The sequence below is a fragment of the Papio anubis genome, chromosome 4, assembly GCF_008728515.1.
Source record: "Papio anubis isolate 15944 chromosome 4, Panubis1.0, whole genome shotgun sequence".
Classification (NCBI taxonomy): domain Eukaryota; kingdom Metazoa; phylum Chordata; class Mammalia; order Primates; family Cercopithecidae; genus Papio; species Papio anubis.
The window spans coordinates 170,296,086-170,314,323 of record NC_044979.1 but is presented as its reverse complement, the minus strand read 5'-3'; the positions used below and the strand labels follow the sequence as shown (position 1 = coordinate 170,314,323).

Here is an 18,238-nt window from a genome sequence, read left to right as displayed (position 1 = left end):
TCATCTGAAATAATGCCTGTTCTCCTTTGAATGCTCCTGCTATAGGTCTGTCCTTTGGAATTTATTACGTAAGTCTTTTGACTTGGTCATCACCCAAGATCAGCACCTTATAGTCCAAGAACCGTGGGGGCCAACTCCTCCAGCTGACTGGTGCTCAGGTGGACGGGTGACTTTTTAAATAAAAGGAATGAGTAACATGTGCACTGCAAAGTCCCATATCACAGTTACATTTGTGAACATCCTGGACTTCAATCACCCAAGGCGTAAGGGAGAACATTTTATGCCATGGGAGTGTGAAGCAGATAAAAACCATGTCCCATTTCAGAACCCAAGAATGATTCTTTTCTTCTTGGAGGGAGGACAGAATTCCAGATGAGCTTTCACAGTGGCACAGAACAGTATGGGAGACTGCTCTTCAATTTGGCAGAACTCCCTCTGAGAAATCAAGCCTGGAGCACAGGCCTGAAAAGTGTTGTCATAAACCTGGAGGCAGGAGGGGGGTGGAATACATAAAAGGAAAGTGGCTGCCTGGCCGACAGCTTTGAGAACCTGACACTGCTCTGTGGCTGCTTTGCCTTTTAATCCAGCCCGACAGCTTTGTGCTCTGCCCCTCTTCCCGGCCCCAGCCCCACCTGGGCTTCCTTCTGCACTGGGGACTTGGACTCTGTCTGTCTCTCTCTCTATCCTTTGCAGACAGACTCCACACCTTGTCTGAAAAGAGTTGTCATCTAGAGGTTTACTTTTTTTTTTCTTTTTCAAAAAAAAATTAATGTTTAGCTGCCAACCTGGGCGACAGACAGCATGCATTAATCTGAGTCATGCAAAAGCTCCTTTTAAGGCAGCCATTATCTGCTCAGGTTGTTTAATCCTCTGGGGGCAGTGGGAGGGGCCCTGGAGCGAGGCTGCTTTCATCCATGTCAAGCTGGAGAGCGAAGACGTGAGCCGTCATGGCAAATATTTAGCCCCATCAATGGGAAAACACTTCCAGCCAAAATACCTGGACCTCCTAAGCCCCAGATTTCCTACTCTTAAAAACTCCCTGTGAATATCAGGGGTCCCCAACTCCTCCCACCCTGCTGCTCAATCAGGGGACACCAGGCCAGCCAAAAGGACAAAAGAGCTATGGCTGGATGGGTGAATTGTGCAGACTGATGGGTCTGAATAAGGGATCTGAGACAAGACACAAAGATGAAAAGCAACATTTGAACACAGCATTTGAATCTGAGCATATCTAGAGGGCCTAAGGTATTTTATTATCAAAATGTGTGTAAAAAAGATAGTTTGACCAAATGGATGGTCTTTTGTAGTATGACATTGCTCATGTGTACACAGAAGGATCACAGGCAGCATTTCAGCTCTTTCTTTTGGATGTTCTGCCCACAAGTGAAAGAACTATTTTCCCCCAACAGCTGAGACCGTAACATCATTCCAGTACTTATGTCCATGACAAATCACGGACTCACTCCGGATTCCAGTAACTTGGTACCATCACCACGTTACCATGTAATAGTTGGAACCTACCGGCAGAGCATGTCCAGACATTGCTGTAAAACAGGGTGACCTTTCATTCATTTTCCAGTGGATTCACCTTTTTGTCTCAGGGCAAATGAAGCAAGAGGAATAATGGGCAGAGTCATTTATTTGTGTCCGGAGTATTGCATCAGATGACAACAAACTGACTGTATTTGCCTAATGCTTTTCCTCCTGTCCCAGCTTCTCCGTAGACTCTCTAAATCTAAATGGAAAAATGGAGTAAAGCTTCCTGTTAACTCTCAAACATGTCACAGCTCTCCATGTCAGCAAAAACAAGTGACACAGGGCTTGCTCACAGATGGCCCCAACAAGCGGGCAGGGATGAACCCTGTGGAATGAGGTGTGGCCTGGCTCGAGAACTGACTAGAGTGTGGCCAAGGAAGGGCAGCCTCAGAACCACTGTCCGTTTACAACTTTTTCCCTGCCCACATGTCTGCCTGGCTTTGAAAAGATTAACAGGAGTGTTTGTTTGAAAGTCAGACTCCTGGTTTCCTCATTAGTGAAGGGATCTGCTACAGACTTGGGCTGTTTCTATAAACTTTAATTACCTCTCTGATGAGGAGTGTATCCCCTCATCACACTCACCCCAAAGGTACAGAGGAGTTCATTTTTAAAAATGTGTTAGGGCAATAAAAGACCATTAGAGGGAGGGAGGATGGGGTGTGGAAGAGACAAGTGAGCGAGAGAAAGAGAGAGAGAAAAAAAACACACTAGCTCTCCCTGCTGGAATAATAGGCTTGAAATATGAGGAAGTTGATCAACTGCCGATGCCTTCCAAAAACAGATTAATCCACCTTGGTAGCTTTCCTTTCAGAGCAAGCTTTTGGCTCTGTCAACTTTCTCTATCAGCCTGAACTCAAAAGGACACAGGCCACATGCCATCTGAGCTTAAGAGTTATTTTGTGTGTTGATCTGAGAACTTCACATTTTAAAACAACGAATTCATGTTTCTACCGTTTGTTGCTGTCTGTGGATTTGCTGATATAAAGAGGAGAGTCCTAGCCTGGTCATTTAATGAATAATTCTGAGGAACGTGAACTACTCCAGGGTGCCCTCCTACATCTGCAGTGGTGGTTCTCAGCTGGGGTGACTTTGCTTCCCTCACCCCACCCTCAGGATATCTGGCAATGTCGAGACATTCTGAGTTGTCACAAGAGGGGAGGGGGATGCTACTAGCATCTACTGGGTAAAGCAGAGATGCTTCCAAACATCCTACAATGAACAAGACAGCCCTCCTCCACCCCAACAAATCATGATCTGGCCCAAAATGTCAACAGTGTCACAGCTGAGAAACTCTGATTTTCAGACATAGGGAACCCTGCCTAGTACACAAATCCTCCGTAGTTCCCAAGGGCGGCCTGTAGGTAAGAAAAATGCAGACAGAGCCAGTGAACCACAGGACAGCGCTAAAGCCAGTTGGTGAAACTGTAAATGCATAATCCTAACAAAATAACGCACAGTCGTAACAAAGTGAGTTTTAGAGACAAAGCTTTACAACTTCTGGTAAAATGCCCTCATGTGCAAAAAACAGAGTAGATAAATCAAGGTCCTACATCTACTTGTGTTGACAAACCAGTGAAGTGCGTAATAGAGAATACCAGGTGAACTCAAGGCTATACTGTTTCTAAAATTGTGGAACTAGTACAAAGGTAGATATGGAGAGGAGGAGTGGTAATGATATTCCCTGACATTCGCTCAACAGTTGCTACTGAGCCATACATTCACTTAAATACTAGGAAATTATCAATTTTTCAACTGTTGAAGGCCTATGAAAATGGCAGTTTTCTATCATTCAACCTAAATACTATGTACAATGTATTATATTAATAGTGTTAGCATATATTATGTATAACATATTATGTTAGTAACATATTTATGCATCCATTACATTATTATATAGTGTGAAATTATCATTTGTTATATTAATATCACAGATTAGGCTTATATTATTATTGGTATGTTAATATATTGATCAAATAGAGGGTCAGCAAACTTTTTTCTGTGAGGGGCCAAAGAATAAATATTTTAGGGCTGGGTGCAGTGGTTCAGGCCTGTAATCCCAGCACTTCGGGAGGCTGAGGCAGGTGGATAACTTGAGGTCAGGAGTTCAAGACCTGCCTGGCCAGCGTAGTGAAATCTTGTCTCTACTAAAAATACAAAAATTGGCCAGGCCTGGTGGTGGGCGCCTGTAATCCCAGCTACTCAAGAGGCTGAGGCAGGAGAACTGCTTGAGCCCAAGAGGTGGTGGGTGCAGTGAGCCAAGATCACACCACTGCACTCCAGCCTTGGTGACAAAGTGAGACTCTGTCTCAAAAAAAAAGAATATTTGCTCTGTGGCCCCTGCAGTCTATATACTGACCACTTGACTTTACAGCAGTGGCTCTAAAGCAGCCATAGGCAGTACAAAGAATGAGTGAGGATGTGTTCCAAAGTATGGATGGACACTGAAGTTTGAACTTCCTGTCATTTTCACAGGTCAGGAAGTGTTCTTTTTTGCATTTTCAACCATTTAAAAAAAATAAAACGCATTCTTACCTACTGGGACATGCAACAATTGGTGGCAGCGAGATTTGGCTGGCAGGCTGCAGTTTGCCAACCCTGGGATTATATGAACATTTTATATATGTTATACATATTATAGTATATACTATTGCATATTACATCTATACTATACCTACTATATTATGCTATACTACATCATTTCATATGTCATATTACATTACATGATATTCTATATTACTGTATTATATTACTGTACCTTATACCATCCTCCTGGGCAGTAGCATTCTCCTGGTCCCCGTCCTGCTGGGCATAGCATCCTGGGTGACCTCATCTTTTTTGGGTGGCAGATTCTGGGTAGAAACCCTCTCCCTGGGCAGTAGCATCCTGGGTGTCCCCCCTCCTCTCGGAGGTGGCATCCTGGGTGGTCCCTGTCCTCCCGGGTGGTGGCATCCTGGGTGGTCTCTGCCCTCCCAGGCGTAGAATCCTGGGTGGTCCCCCTCCTCTCGGAGGTGGCATCCTGAGTGGTCCCCATCTTCTTGGGAGGTGGCATCCTGGGTGCTCTCCATCCTCCCAGACGGTAGCATCCTGGGTGATCCCTGTCTTCTCAGGAGGTGGCATCCTGAGTGGTCCCCGTCCTTCTGGGCATAGCATTCTGGGTGGTCCCCATACTTCTGGGAGGTGACACGCTGGGTGATCCCCGTCATCTCAGCAGGTGGCATCCTGGGTGGTCCCTGTCCCCCTGGGTTATAGCATCCTGGGTGATCCTCGTCCTCTTGGGAGGTAGCATCCTGGGTGGTCTGCGTCCTCCCCAGCAGTAGCATCCTGGGTGGCTTCCCATCCTCCTAGGCGGTATCATCCTGGGTAGCCCCCCATGGCAGAGGGAAGAGCTGTGGCCTCCGCAACCCCCCACTCACTCCCGCTCCGTTCTCTTGCCCTCCCGGCAGCGGCACCCGACCTGACGGCCTTCAGCGACCCGCGCCAGTTCCCCGCGCTGCCCTCCATCTCTGACCCCCGCATGCACTACCCAGGCGCCTTCACCTACTCCCCGACGCCAGTCACCTCGGGCATCGGCATCGGCATGTCGGCCATGGGCTCGGCCACGCGCTACCACACCTACCTGCCGCCGCCCTACCCCGGCTCATCGCAAGCGCAGGGCGGCCCATTCCAAGCCAGCTCGCCCTCCTACCACCTGTACTACGGCGCCTCGGCCGGCTCCTACCAGTTCTCCATGGTGGGCGGCGAGCGCTCGCCGCCGCGCATCCTGCCGCCCTGCACCAACGCCTCCACCGGCTCCGCGCTGCTCAACCCCAGCCTCCCGAACCAGAGCGACGTGGTGGAGGCCGAGGGCAGCCACAGCAACTCCCCCACCAACATGGCGCCCGCCGCGCGCCTGGAGGAGGCCGTGTGGAGGCCCTACTGAGGCGCCAGGCCCGGCCCGGCTCGGCCCCGCGGGGCGTCGCCTCCTCCTCCGGGCGCCCTGGCCTCCTGTTCCCGACAAGCCTGGCGGGGTCCCGGGCCCGGCCACAGTCCTGGGGCCGAGGGCGCCCGACGGCCAGACGGCCACGAGCTCGCTGTAGGTCAGGCCCGCGCAGCCTCCGGCACCCGGAAGCCCACGCTGCCGCCGCCGTCCGCCGTCCGCCGTCCGCCGGCGCCCCGGTCTTCGCAGAGGTGTCCGAGCCGACGCACCTCGAGGGTGTCCACCTGCCCCAGCACCCAGGGGACGCGCTGGAAAGCAAACAGGAAGATTCCCGGAGGGAAACTGTGAATGCTTCTGTTTTAGCAATGCTGTGAATAAAAAGAAAGATTTTATACCCTTGACTTAACTTTTTAACCAAGTTGTTTATTCCAAAGAGTGTGGAATTTTGGTTGGGCTGGGGGGAGAGGGGAGATGCAACTCGCCCTGTTTGGCATCTAATTCTTATTTTTAATTTTTCCGCACCTTATCAATTGCAAAATGCATATTTGCATTTGGGTGGTTTTTATTTTTATATACGTATATATAAATATATATAAATTGAGCTTGCTTCTTTCTTGCTTTGACCATGGAAAGAAATATGATTCCCTTTTCTGTTAAGTTTTATTTAACTTTTCTTTTGGACTTTTGGGTAGTTGTTTTTTTTGAGAAACAGCTACAGCTTTGGGTCATTTTTAACTACTGTATTCCCACAAGGAATCCCCAGATATTTATGTATCTTGATGTTCAGACATTTATGTGTTGATACTTTTTTAATTATTTAAATGTACTTATATTAAGAAAAATATCAAGTACTACATTTTTTTTTTGTTCTTGATAGTAGCCAAAGTTAAATGTATCACATTGAAGAAGGCTAGAAAAAAAGGATGAGTAATGTGATCACTTGGTTATCCAGAAGTATTGTTTACATTAAACTCCCTTTCATGTTAATCAAACAAGTGGGTAGCTCACGCAGCAATGTTTTTAATGGGATTTTTAGACACTGAGGGTCACTCCAAGGATCAGAAATATGGAATTTTCTGCCAGGCTTACCAAGGGTCTCATATCTAACCTCCTCCTTAAAACAGAGAAGGTCACTCTAGTTCCAGAGGGTTGAGGCAGGTGCCAGTAATTACATCTTTGGAGAGGATTCGATTTCTGTCCAGGGATTTGCTCACCCCAAGGTCATCTGATAATTTCACAGATGCTGTGTAACAGAACACAGCCAAAGTAAACTGTGTAGGGGAGCCACATTTACATAGGAACCAAATCAATGAATTTAGGGGCTACGATTGTAGCAATTTAGGGGCGCACCAGAGGCAGGCCTCAAGGAGCCAATTTCCCTCTGTGTGCCTCAGTGGAGACAAGTGGGAAAACATGGTCCCACCTGTGCAAGACCCCCTGTCCTGTGCTGCTCACTCAACAACATCTTTGTGTTGCTTTCACCAGGCTGAGACCCTACCCTATGTGGTATGTGGACTTTTACCTGTGCACCAGTGTGACAGGAAAGATTCATGTCACTGCTGTCCGTGGCTACAATTCAAAGGTATCCAATGTCACTGTAAATTTTATGGCACTATTTTTATTGGAGGATTTGGTCAGAATGCAGTTGTTGTACAACTCATAAACCCTAACTGCTGATTTTGACATATGTGTGCTCCAAATGATCTGGTGGTTATTTAACGTACCTCTTAAAATTCGTTGAAACGATTTCAGGTCAACTCTGAAGAGTATTTGAAAGCAGGACTTCAGAACAGTGTTTGATTTTTATTTTGTAAATTTAAGCATTCAAATTAGACAAATCTTTGGCTGCAGGCAGCAAAAAACAGCTGGACTTATTTAAAACAACTTGTTTTTGAGTTTTCTTATATATATATTGATTATTTGTTTTACACACATGCAGTAGCACTTTGGTAAGAGTTAAAGAGTAAAGCAGCTTATGTTGTCAGATCGTTCTTATCTAGAGAAGAGCTATAGCAGATCTCGGAGAAACTCGGAATATATTCACTTTCATTTTCCACAGGATTCCCTCCACAACTCAGTTCCATCTATTATTCCATATTACATTTCTGCAGCTAAATTACCATAAAATGTCAGCAAATGTACAAATTTAATTTCTGAAAAGGACCATTAGCCCATTTCCCCCAAATTGAACGTAAATGTTCTTTTCAGCACATGTTGCCATGTCTGACCTGCAAAAATCCTGGAGAAAAATGAAGGAAAAAATTATGTTTTTCAGTTTAATTCTGTTACCTGAAGATATTCCAACTCAAAACCAGCCTCACGCTCTGATTAGATAATCTTTCACGTTGAACCTTTACTCTCAAAGCCATGTGTGGAGAGGGCTTGTCACTATTGTAGGCTCACTGATTTGGTCATTTAGAGTTTCACAGACTCTTACCAGCATACATAGTATTTAATTGTTTCAAAAAAAAAACTAGACCTTAGTTGTTTTGGAGATAGGTCTCACGCAACACATTTTGTGTGTGTGTGTGTGTGTGTGTGTGAGAGAAAAATTGCATTCATTGACTTCAGGTAGATTAAGGTATCTTTTTATTCATTGCCCTCAGGAAAGTTAAGGTATCAATGAGACCCTCAGGCCAACCATATAATAACTGCATGTGTCTGGTCCAGGAGAAGTATTGAATAAGCCATTTCTACTGCTTACTCATGTCCCTATTTATGATTTCAACATGGACACATATTTCAGTTCTGTTTTTCTCACTATCCGAAAATACATTTCCCTCCATCTCTTCCCCCCAATATCTCCCTCTTTTTCTCTCTTCCTCTGTCTTCCAAACCCCATTTTCTTTCTCCTCATTTTCCCATGTTCTCTTAAGGAGATAGCACATACCCCCACCCAGTACCAAATTTCAGAACACAAGAAGGTCCAGTTCTTCCCCCTTCACATAAAGGAACATGGTGAGTCAGCCTTTCTCCTGTTTATGGGTTTCTTCCAGCAGAGCAGAGACATTGCCAACCATATTGGATCTGCTTGCTGTCCAAACTCAGCAACAAAAGCTTTCCTGGGCGAATCACAATCAGTGAGTAAATAGACAGCCTTTCTGCTGCCTCGGGTTTCTGTGCAGATAAACAGAAATGCTCTGATTAGAAAGGAAATGAATGGTTTCACTCAAATGTCCTGCAATTTAGGATTGCAGATTTCTGCCTTGAAATACCTGTTTCCTTGGGACATTCCGTCCTGGTGATTTTTATTTTTGTTGGTTTTTATTTTTGGGGGGAATGACATGTTTGGGTCTTTTATACATGAAAATTTATTTGACAATGATCTCACAAAACATTTTTTACATCTGAACAAAATGCCTTTTTGTTTACCCTAGTGTATACATTTGTTTTGGGATTTTTGTGTGTTTGTTGGGAATTTTGTTTTTAGCCAGGTCAGTATTGATGAGGCTGATCATTTGGCTCTTTTTTTTTCTTCCAGAAGAGTTGCATCAACAAAGTTAATTGTATTTATGTATGTAAATAGATTAAGCTTCATTATAAAATATTGTTAATGCCTATAACTTTTCTTTCCATTTTTTTGTGTGTGTTTCTAAGGACTTTTTCTTAGGTTTGCTAAATACTGTAGGGAAAAAAAATGCTTCTTTCTACTTTGTTTATTTTAGACTTTAAAATGAGCTACTTCTTATTCACTTTTGTAAACAGCTAATAGCATGGTTCCAATTTTTTTTAAGTTCACTTTTTTTGTTCTGGGGAAATGAATGTGCAAAAAAGAAAAAGAACTGTTGGTTATTTGTGTTACTCTGGATGTATAAAAATCAATGGAAAAAAATAAACTTTCAAATTGAAATGATGGTATAACACATCTATTGAAAAAGCAACGGGAGATGTGGTCCTATTTAAACCAGCCCCCACCTAGGGTCTACTTGTGTGGCAATTATTGGGTTTAGTAACAAAACATCCTGCCAATTCGTGCATGGGCTCCTTTCTCCCTGGTACAAACGTATCAAACGCATCCTAAAGGGGAACTGTCAAGCTTGTGTCTTCAGCCAGATGACATGACAGAATACCCCGGAAACCCCTCTCCCAAGTGTTTCTAGATAGCACAGGAGAGCAGGCACTCCACTGTACACAGTCCATGGTACCCCGTTGAGTGGGCCACCTCCCCTCTCCTGGGAGCATTCACCGTGCCCAGCCTGTGCAGGGCAGCTGGACTGCTGCTGTTCAGGAGCCACCAGAGCCTTCCTCTCTTTGTACCACAGTTTCTTCTGTAAATCCAGTGTTCTAATCAGTGTGAATGGCAAATAAACAGTTTGACAAGTACATACACCATATCCAATTGGTTTTGTCTTTCTCTGAGATGGAGGGCTGGGAAACCGAGTAAAGCCCACTGCACACACACTAGAAAGAGAACTCCGGTGAAAAGCTTCAGGCTGAAGCTATGCCCTCACCCCCAGTACTCCCAGCACACCCTGGCTTCTGAAGGCACAAGGGCCTGGAGAAGGCACAGGCTCCCAGGGTTGCTTCTCTGCATATGAAAGAGCACTGAAGCATGTTTTAAAAAATAATAACAATAAAGAAACTAAAAAGGGTTACATGAGACTAGCAAACACAAAGTGGAAAGAGTGTATGTTCAACCTAAGACCAGGCATCTTCATCTGCCTTCATTGCTATACATTACAGGAGTCAGGCTTAGGTAGTGGTTGGGAGTTTTTTAAAAGAAATACTTCTCTCCTCGCCACCCCTGTGCAAAGTATCTTTAATATTTCAGTCTCAAGACTCTGGGTTCAACTCAAGGTATCTTCCCACCAAGAATTACTGTCTAAAGTTTCTTCCACTCTGTCATGCTGTCTCGTGGGACCTCATAACTGATAGAAGAAAATCTTCAGCTGAATCAAATTTAAAGGAATTTAATTGAGCAATGAACAATTTGCGAATCAGGCAGCTCCCAGGATCACAGCAGATTCACGGAGACTCTGGGGTGCCTCGTGATCAGAACAAATTTATAGACCGAAAAGGTAAAGTGACGTACAGGAATCGGAAGTGAGGTACAGACACAGTGAGATTGGTTACAGCTTGGCATTGGCCTTATTTGAACGCAGTTTGAACATTCAGCAGTCTATGAGTGGTTGAATTATGGCCGCTGGGATTGGCCAACCCTCTGCTATTGTTACAGGTGCATACTATTAAGTTAGGTTTTTAATTTTGTCTGACCATTAAGCTAGGTTACAGTTCATCCACAGGACTCAAATCTAGAAATATGGAGTCCTTCTCAGGCCATATTTAGTTTGCTTTAACATTGATCTTAAGTGGTCTGCAGGATGACCACACAAAAAATGTCAGGAACCAAAGTGGGGTCAGCATGAAAGGATGTGACCTGGAAGTCACGGCTCCTGAGCACAGGTAGGAAATAGGGGTAGGATCAGGCTGTACATGGACGTGGCCATGCACAAAGAAGAAGACAAGCTTGTCAGGGAGATGTTGATTACCACATCTGTAGCCAGTTGTTAAACCAAACGTTCATGTCAGAGATTTCGTACCTTCCAAAGAGCTCAAGTTATTTCAGAGAAGAAACCTAGGCCTGAAGAAGAAAACAACAAACATTTGTGCTTTGATGTTGACCTGGATCACCTGGCTGAAGTAGCGTTTGTTAGATCTCTCTTCCAGAAAGTTACCCTTTTATCTCCCCCCACTTTTCACTGTCCGCTTTGGAAGGAAGTTACGAGGCACAGTCCCACTTAGGAAATGTGGAGTTATGCTCTCGTTTCCTTCAGGAGGTAGGAGTCCTTGGCTGAGGACACTAGAACACCCCCCAACCCGATGGCCTCATGCCTTGTGGGAAACAGAGCCCAGGTGTCCTCCGTGTGAAGGCTCTCTCTGCTCCAGAAAGGGCAGGCAGCTCCTCCCCCTGCTAAGGTGCACCAATACCTGCCCCCACCCCTCTCCAGCCTAGAGGATCCAAAAGTTCAGAATGTTCAGTGTTCTAGAAGCAGCTCCATGTTGCCCAGTCACTTTGGGCTGTCTCTGTATAAGGCCAAGCTTTCACACCCACACTCCACCCACCCTCCACCCACCCTCCAATAATGTAGACAAAGTCCCCACCAGAGTTTCCCAGTGTGGCTCAGGATTCCAAGAAGTCACCACCATTTCTTGGGGGTAGGGGGAAAGAACTGGCTGAGCTTTATCTTATAACCTCACAGAATTCCCCACATCTTAATTCAAAATGAGCCCACCCTGTGGTCATGACAATTCTTACCTGGGTTCCCAGAATCCTAAATCCCAGAATCTAAAGGGAACTCAGAGATGAATAAATGCAACCCGCCCTCAGATGTATAAATGCTTCTCCCCAGCCCTTGGGGTTTCTCAGCAGACAGCTTTGCCTCCCTCCTGAATGATATAATAGAACTAAGTTCTCATGTTCGTTTTTTTTTCGGAGGGAGAGGAGATGGCATGGAATGTGTTTCCTGGCCCAGTGGGAGGAGTGTGAGTTGTGCGACAAATTTTAATATTGGAAATTAAATTTTGCATACCTCAAATTCTCCTTCTAGTTTCAATTTCATTGATGCTTTGTAAGAATTAATTAATGTTTTGAAAGTGTTTTGAACCTAAAAGTCTTACATGCCTACAAAGTACCATTATTTGTTATTACGAATTATTGCATGCAGACACTTTTTCCTCTCACCTCAGTGATTCTGTGAGGCTTTCTGCAGACAACTAAAAGCAGCAATGTTTTGCTTACAAAATGGCTGCCTTTCATCAAAAGCTTATTCTCGCAGTCATTCACATATTGATTCATTTACTCATCTAATATTTGTTGAGTGATGGGCACTGGGGAACTGAGGATAGTCATAATCCATGAACCAGGCAGACAGACAAGGCCAAGTTTATGGACCAGGCTTTTACAAGGACCCCACACTTACTTTACGGTTCTGCTACCTTCATCTTAATTTTTTTTTTTTTTTGAGATGGAGTCTCATTCTATTTCCCAGGCCGGAGTGCAATGATGCAATCTTGGCTCACTGCAACCTCCACCTCCCAGGTTCAAGTGATTCTCCTGCCTCAGCCTCCCGAGTAGCTGGAATTACAGGCGTGCACCACCACGCACAGCTGATTTTTGTATTTTTAGTAGAGACAGGTTTTCACCATGTTGGCCAGGCTGGTCTCGAACTCCTGAACTCGTGATCTGCCTGCCTCGGCCTCCCAAAGTGTTGGGATTACAGGCATAAGCCACCGTGCCTGGCCCATCTTGAAATTCTTAATAGTTTCTTTAACAAGAGTCCCTGAATTCTTATTTTGCACAAGGCCCACAAATTATACAGTCTTACAGACAGGTAAACAGACCACCAAAGTATAGCATATGGGGCCATAACATAGGTATAAAAAACTCCAGAAAGGTGCTAGTGAAACTTAACCTGAACAAGTTGGGGAGGACTTTAATAAAAAGGTGACATTTGCTTTCAAAAGACAGATGGAGGTTTTCATGCCAAAAAAGGAGAACTGTAATCTGTACAGAAGGAGGGTGTGAACCAATTACACACATTTTTTCCTAGAAACCATGGTAAGATGACCAGGTTGACACTGAGGTTGAAGCTCTTTGCATATGCACTTCAGGAGAAATGTATGAAAGTGTGAGGAGATGCAAATTAAGAAACACTACAACTAAGCAAGCTGAAAATAATTGTATCTGAAGGGTGATAAAGGGCCAGTTCTCAGAGATATTTCTGTGTCCAACATTATGCGTACGCACTTACATATGGACATAACATACGCATGTGCGTACGCACATGCACACACTCTTAGGTCCACTGCTGAGAGCACCAGGCCAATAAGGCCAGGGTCATCTTGAGTCATTAAATGTACTGGATTAAAGTGCCATGGGGATGAAATTGTGGGTTCAAATTCCTGAGAAATCTTACTAGCTTTGCCCCTCACTAGTCATGGCCCCAAATTGCTTCCTAGCCTCAGGCTGCTCTCTGTCATCATTAATCCAAAACAGTACTAGAAGTCCCCCTACCACACACAGACAGTAGACACCTAGAAATGTCCCTGCATAGGGTCATTATTGTGTTGAGAGAGAGGGACAAAGTTACTGTTACGGGTTGGCTTGTGTCCTCTTAAAATTCATATGTTAAAGTCCTAACCCCCAGGACCTCAGAATGTGACCTAATTTGGAAATAAGTTTGTTGCAGATACAATTAGTTAAGATGAGGTCATCAAGGATTAGGGTAGACCTCCAACATGACTGGTATCCTTATAAAAACGAAAAATTTGGACACAGAAGCATGCATACAGGCAGAATGTCACATGCAGATGAATGCAGAAATTGGGGTATTGCTTCTATAAGCCAAGGAATGCCAAATATGGCCAGCGACCCCCAGAAGTTCAGGGAGAGGCCTGGAACAGATTCTCCTGCACAGTCCTCAGAAGGAACCAGCTGTGCTGACACCTTGATCTCAGACTGCCAACCTCCAGAACCGAGAATAAATTCCCGTTATGTAAGCCGCCCGTGTGTGGTGCTTTGTTTGGGCAGCCTTAGCAAATTAATAGAGACACAGCCATGGAGAAGGTCCAGATTTTCTCCTAAGAGGCATGGACTGTGGTGCATCCTGAATCCCCTTCCTGTGCCTGGCGCTGACCCAGGCCTCACCTCTGCATTACTCCCCTGCACCAGATGAGCTCAGCCGGCACCCTAGAGTCAATGTGAGTGTTCAAGCATCATGTTTGTCACTGATTTTATTTCCCAGAAAAATGTCCCACAGGAAGGGGCGTGATCTCAACACTCCCCTCTCAAGCATCCAAAGTGGATTATCCACCTGGTGAGACAGCAGGCTTTAATCCTGTTTGGCTTGCCTGGGTCACCCAACATCTCTTCCCCATCAGTCAGCATGTGCTGAAGGAATGCGAATGACATACCATGGTCACAAAGCAAAATATAATTAGTAGGGTACATTTGCTGAGTGAAGACATTTATAAAATGCATTGAATAGAGAAAGCAGAAATTTTCCAGAATTGGGCTTCATTGTCCTGCTCGGTACAAATGGCATCTACCAGCCACTGAGAATGCTGCCTCCAGGTTGCTGTTGTAAGTCCTTGAATGACACCTTATCATCTGTGAGACGGTAAAGCACAAGAGAATGCTGCCTGAGAATGCTGCCTGAGGCACAGTTGTAACTCCACCACGGGCTCGCTGGGGTTCTGTGGGCGCATTGCAAAATACCTCTGCGCCTCACTTTCCCAGTCTGTGAAACTGAGATAATAGGTTTATTGTGAGGTTGACATGCATCGAAGCATGCCAAGTTCTTTGAACAGTGCCTGCTACCTTATGAATGTTCTAAAAAATATAAGCCATTATTATCCCTAATTCGTTCAACAACTCTCTGTCCTGTGCTTTCTATTTGCCTATTACTGGGGATTCCCAAGTGAATAAGACCCAGATCATGCCCTAGAATAACTCACACTCTTCCTATGTTCTAGTTCCAGAGAAAAGAACCACATCTCTGGCAGCAAGAATAGCATAAGATCTGTGAGTTTCTAGACACCAGTCTGTATTAGTCTGTTTTCATGCTGCTGACAAAGACATACCCGAGCCTGGGTAATTTATAAAGAAAAAAAGGTTGAATGGACTCACAGCTGTACATGGCTGGGGAGGCCTCACAATCATGGCAGAAGGCTAAAGGCACTTCCTACATGGCGGCGGCAAGGGAGAATATGAAAGTCAAGTGAAAGGGGAAACCCCTTATAAAACCATCAGATCTTGTGAGACTTATTCACTACCACAAGGACAGTATGGGGGAAACCGCCCCCATGATTCAGTTATCTCCCACCAGGTTCCTCCCACAACATATGGGAATTATGGGAGCTACAATTCAAGATGAGAATTGGGTGGGATTACAGCCAAACCATATCACAGTCTCAGGTATCTAGCAGCCTGGGCAGGCACTAGATTCAGACATCCACATGAGATGTGTTTCGCCAACTGTGTGCAGCTCCTCTGTTACTGAAGAGTCAGTCACCCACTGTAGTTGGGAGCGGTGGAGGATGCAGCCGAAATGGCCCCAGGAGGTGCTGGGAGACCCACATACCAGGTTCAGCTGAGTGAACTTTTATTCATTTTTCCAGGAAGTATTTGTAGCATCTACTCTGTGCCAGGCCCCATGCCAGCCACAGGAGACGTGGCAATAAACACAGACAGAATCCTCTCCCAATGGCGAGGCAGACCCTAAGCAAATTAATAAGTAACATATTGGATGGTAGATGGGGTAATTGTTTCCTCTAGGGCTACTATAACAAAGAACCACAAACTTGGTGGCTTAAAAAAACAGAAATGTATTGTCTCACGGTTACGGAGGCCAGAAGTCTAAGATCAAGGTGCCAGCAGGGTGGATTCCTTCTGAAGGCTCTGAGGGAGAATTTGTTCCAGGTCTTTCTCCGTCTCCATTTCTGGTGGATTCTGCAATCCTTTGTGTTCCTCGATGCTATGGTCTAAATGTGTCCCCCAAAATTCCTATGTTGAATGTAATCACCGATGTGGCAGTGTTGGCAGAAGTGGGGCCTTTAGGAGGTGGTTAGGTCATGAGGGTAGAGCCCTCATGAATGGGATTGGTGTCTTACAAAGGACTGGAGGGAACTAGCCAGACTCATTTTTACCCTTTTGTCCCTTCCACCATGTAAGGCACAGCATCTGTACTCTCTGGTAGCAACAAGGCATCATCTTGGAAACAAAGACCGAGCTCTCGTTAGACACCAAACCCTCAAGTGCCTTGGACATTCCAGCCTTCAGATCTGCGAGAAAATACATTTCTATTGTTTATAAATTGCCCACTCTCAGGTATTTTCTTATTAACGCAAATGGACTAGGATGCTTGCCTCGATGCATCACTCCCATTGCCACCTCCTTCCTTAAGGCATTCTCCCCTGGGGGACTCTATGTCCAAATTTCTCTGTTCTTACCAGGATGCCAGTCCTTGGATTAGGCCCACCTGAATCCATCTTGATTCATCTTGATTATATGACCTCATCTTGATTATATCTGGAAACATCCTATTTCCAAATAAGGTCACATCCACAAGTCTTAGGAGTTAAGTCTTGAACATAACTTTTAGGGGACACAATTTTACTCACAGTAGATAAGGATGTGGCTATGGAGCGCCAAAGAGATGGGCACACCAGGGTTGGGGAGCTATAATCCAGGGAAGGGCCCCCTGTGAAGAAAATGGAAGGATGTGGGAAAGTTAGCCAATTTAGGCAAAAGGAATAGTGAGTGTAAAGGCGGAGCTTGCTGGAAGGCCAGTGTGGCTGAAGGACATGGCATCACAGAGGTACCTGGGCCAAGTCCCATAGAGCTGCCATTGTGAGATTTTGGCATTTCTTCTGAGTGAGAGAGTTTTCAGCAGACAGGTAACACGAACTACTGAGAAGTTGCTAGATGCCTATAGAGGGCATCTTGGTATACATAGAAAAGAGTGCCCCTTCTTCCAAGTAGATGCAGCTTTGGAGAAAGGTACACAGCTCAGCCAGTGGAGCAGGGTTGGGTTTCAGTTCCCATTCACCCACTGGGACCTCCATATAGGAGATTATTGCAGTGGCAGAGGTAAGAAGTGGTTGGATTCTGAATCTATTCTGAAAGTAGATCCAACAGGATGTGCTGATAGATTAGATATGGTGTATTCGTCCATTCTCATATTTCTGTAAAGAACTACCTGAGCCTGGGTAATTTATAAAGAAAATAGGTTTTATTGACTCACAGTTCTGCAGGCTATACAGGAAGCATGGCTAGGGAGACCTCAGAAAACTTACAGTCATGCCGGAAGGCAAAGAGGAAGTAGGCACGTCTTACATGCTGGGAGAAGGGGGGAGAGGAAAAGGAGGAGGTGCTACACACTTTTAAACAACAAGATCTCAGCCTGGCAACATGGCAAAACTCGTCTCTACAAAAAAAAAAAAAAAAAAAAAAAAGCAAAAATAAGTTAGCCAGGCATGGTGGCAGATGCCTGCGGGCCCAGCCACTTGGGAGGCTGAGGTGGGAGGATCACTGGAGCCAAGGAGGTTGAGGTCACAGTGAGCTATCATGCCACACTGCACTCCAGCCTGGATGACAGAGTGAGATGCTGTCTCAAAACAAACAACAACAACAACAAAAAAGCAGATCTCATGAGAAGTCACTATCACAAGAACATCAAGGGGGAAATCTGCCCCCATGATCCAGTCACCTTCCATCAGGCCCCTCCTCCAACACTGGTGATTACGATACAACATATAAGATTTGGGCGGGGATACAAATCCAGACCATATCATATGGTGCGTTAGAAAAATACGGTTTGGGGCCTAAACAACTAGGAGCATGAAATGGCCATTCTCTGAGATGAAAATTTGGAGAGGGGCAAGTTTATCTAGGAACCCCAGTCTGATAGTGGGGCAGAAGGGAACCCTGCGCTTAATGCTCTTCAAGATTTCTTCCAGGTCCAACGATGAAGAATCCACCCAGGTGGAAACTATGGTAGCTGAAGAAGAACCGGTCTGCCCTTGTCAGGAATGCTGCATGAGAGCCATATACATGGACTTAACGGGAAAGCACTATTCCATTTTCCAACACGTATTCAGTGATCCAGATCTGACCCTTTGCAAAGCCAGAAGACCCTTGAACTTTCCTCCCCATGGTTTCATCGCCCATGTTGATAGGTGAGGATTGTCCTTTTCCACTGCTGGTGGGCAGTGGGCTGAGTGTTGGCTCCATCTTCTCACTATATCACCTGGCAGTGAAGAATGGAGGGAGGACTTCACTAAGCC

General features: G+C 45.2%; 1 protein-coding gene across 3 annotated transcripts in view; it reads left to right on the top strand.

The window, feature by feature from the left end:
* RUNX1 (RUNX family transcription factor 1) overlaps positions 1–9,786 on the top strand; it is a 262,592-nt gene extending 252,806 nt beyond the window's left edge. For all 3 annotated transcript variants that reach the window (XM_017956466.3, XM_009202288.4, XM_003895520.5), the window contains one exon: positions 4,980–9,786. In XM_017956466.3, the coding sequence (XP_017811955.1) occupies positions 4,980–5,455 (476 nt within the window). In that variant the 3' untranslated portion in view covers positions 5,456–9,786. The remainder of the gene's footprint in view (positions 1–4,979) is intronic.
* The last annotated feature ends 8,452 nt before the right edge of the window (positions 9,787–18,238 follow it).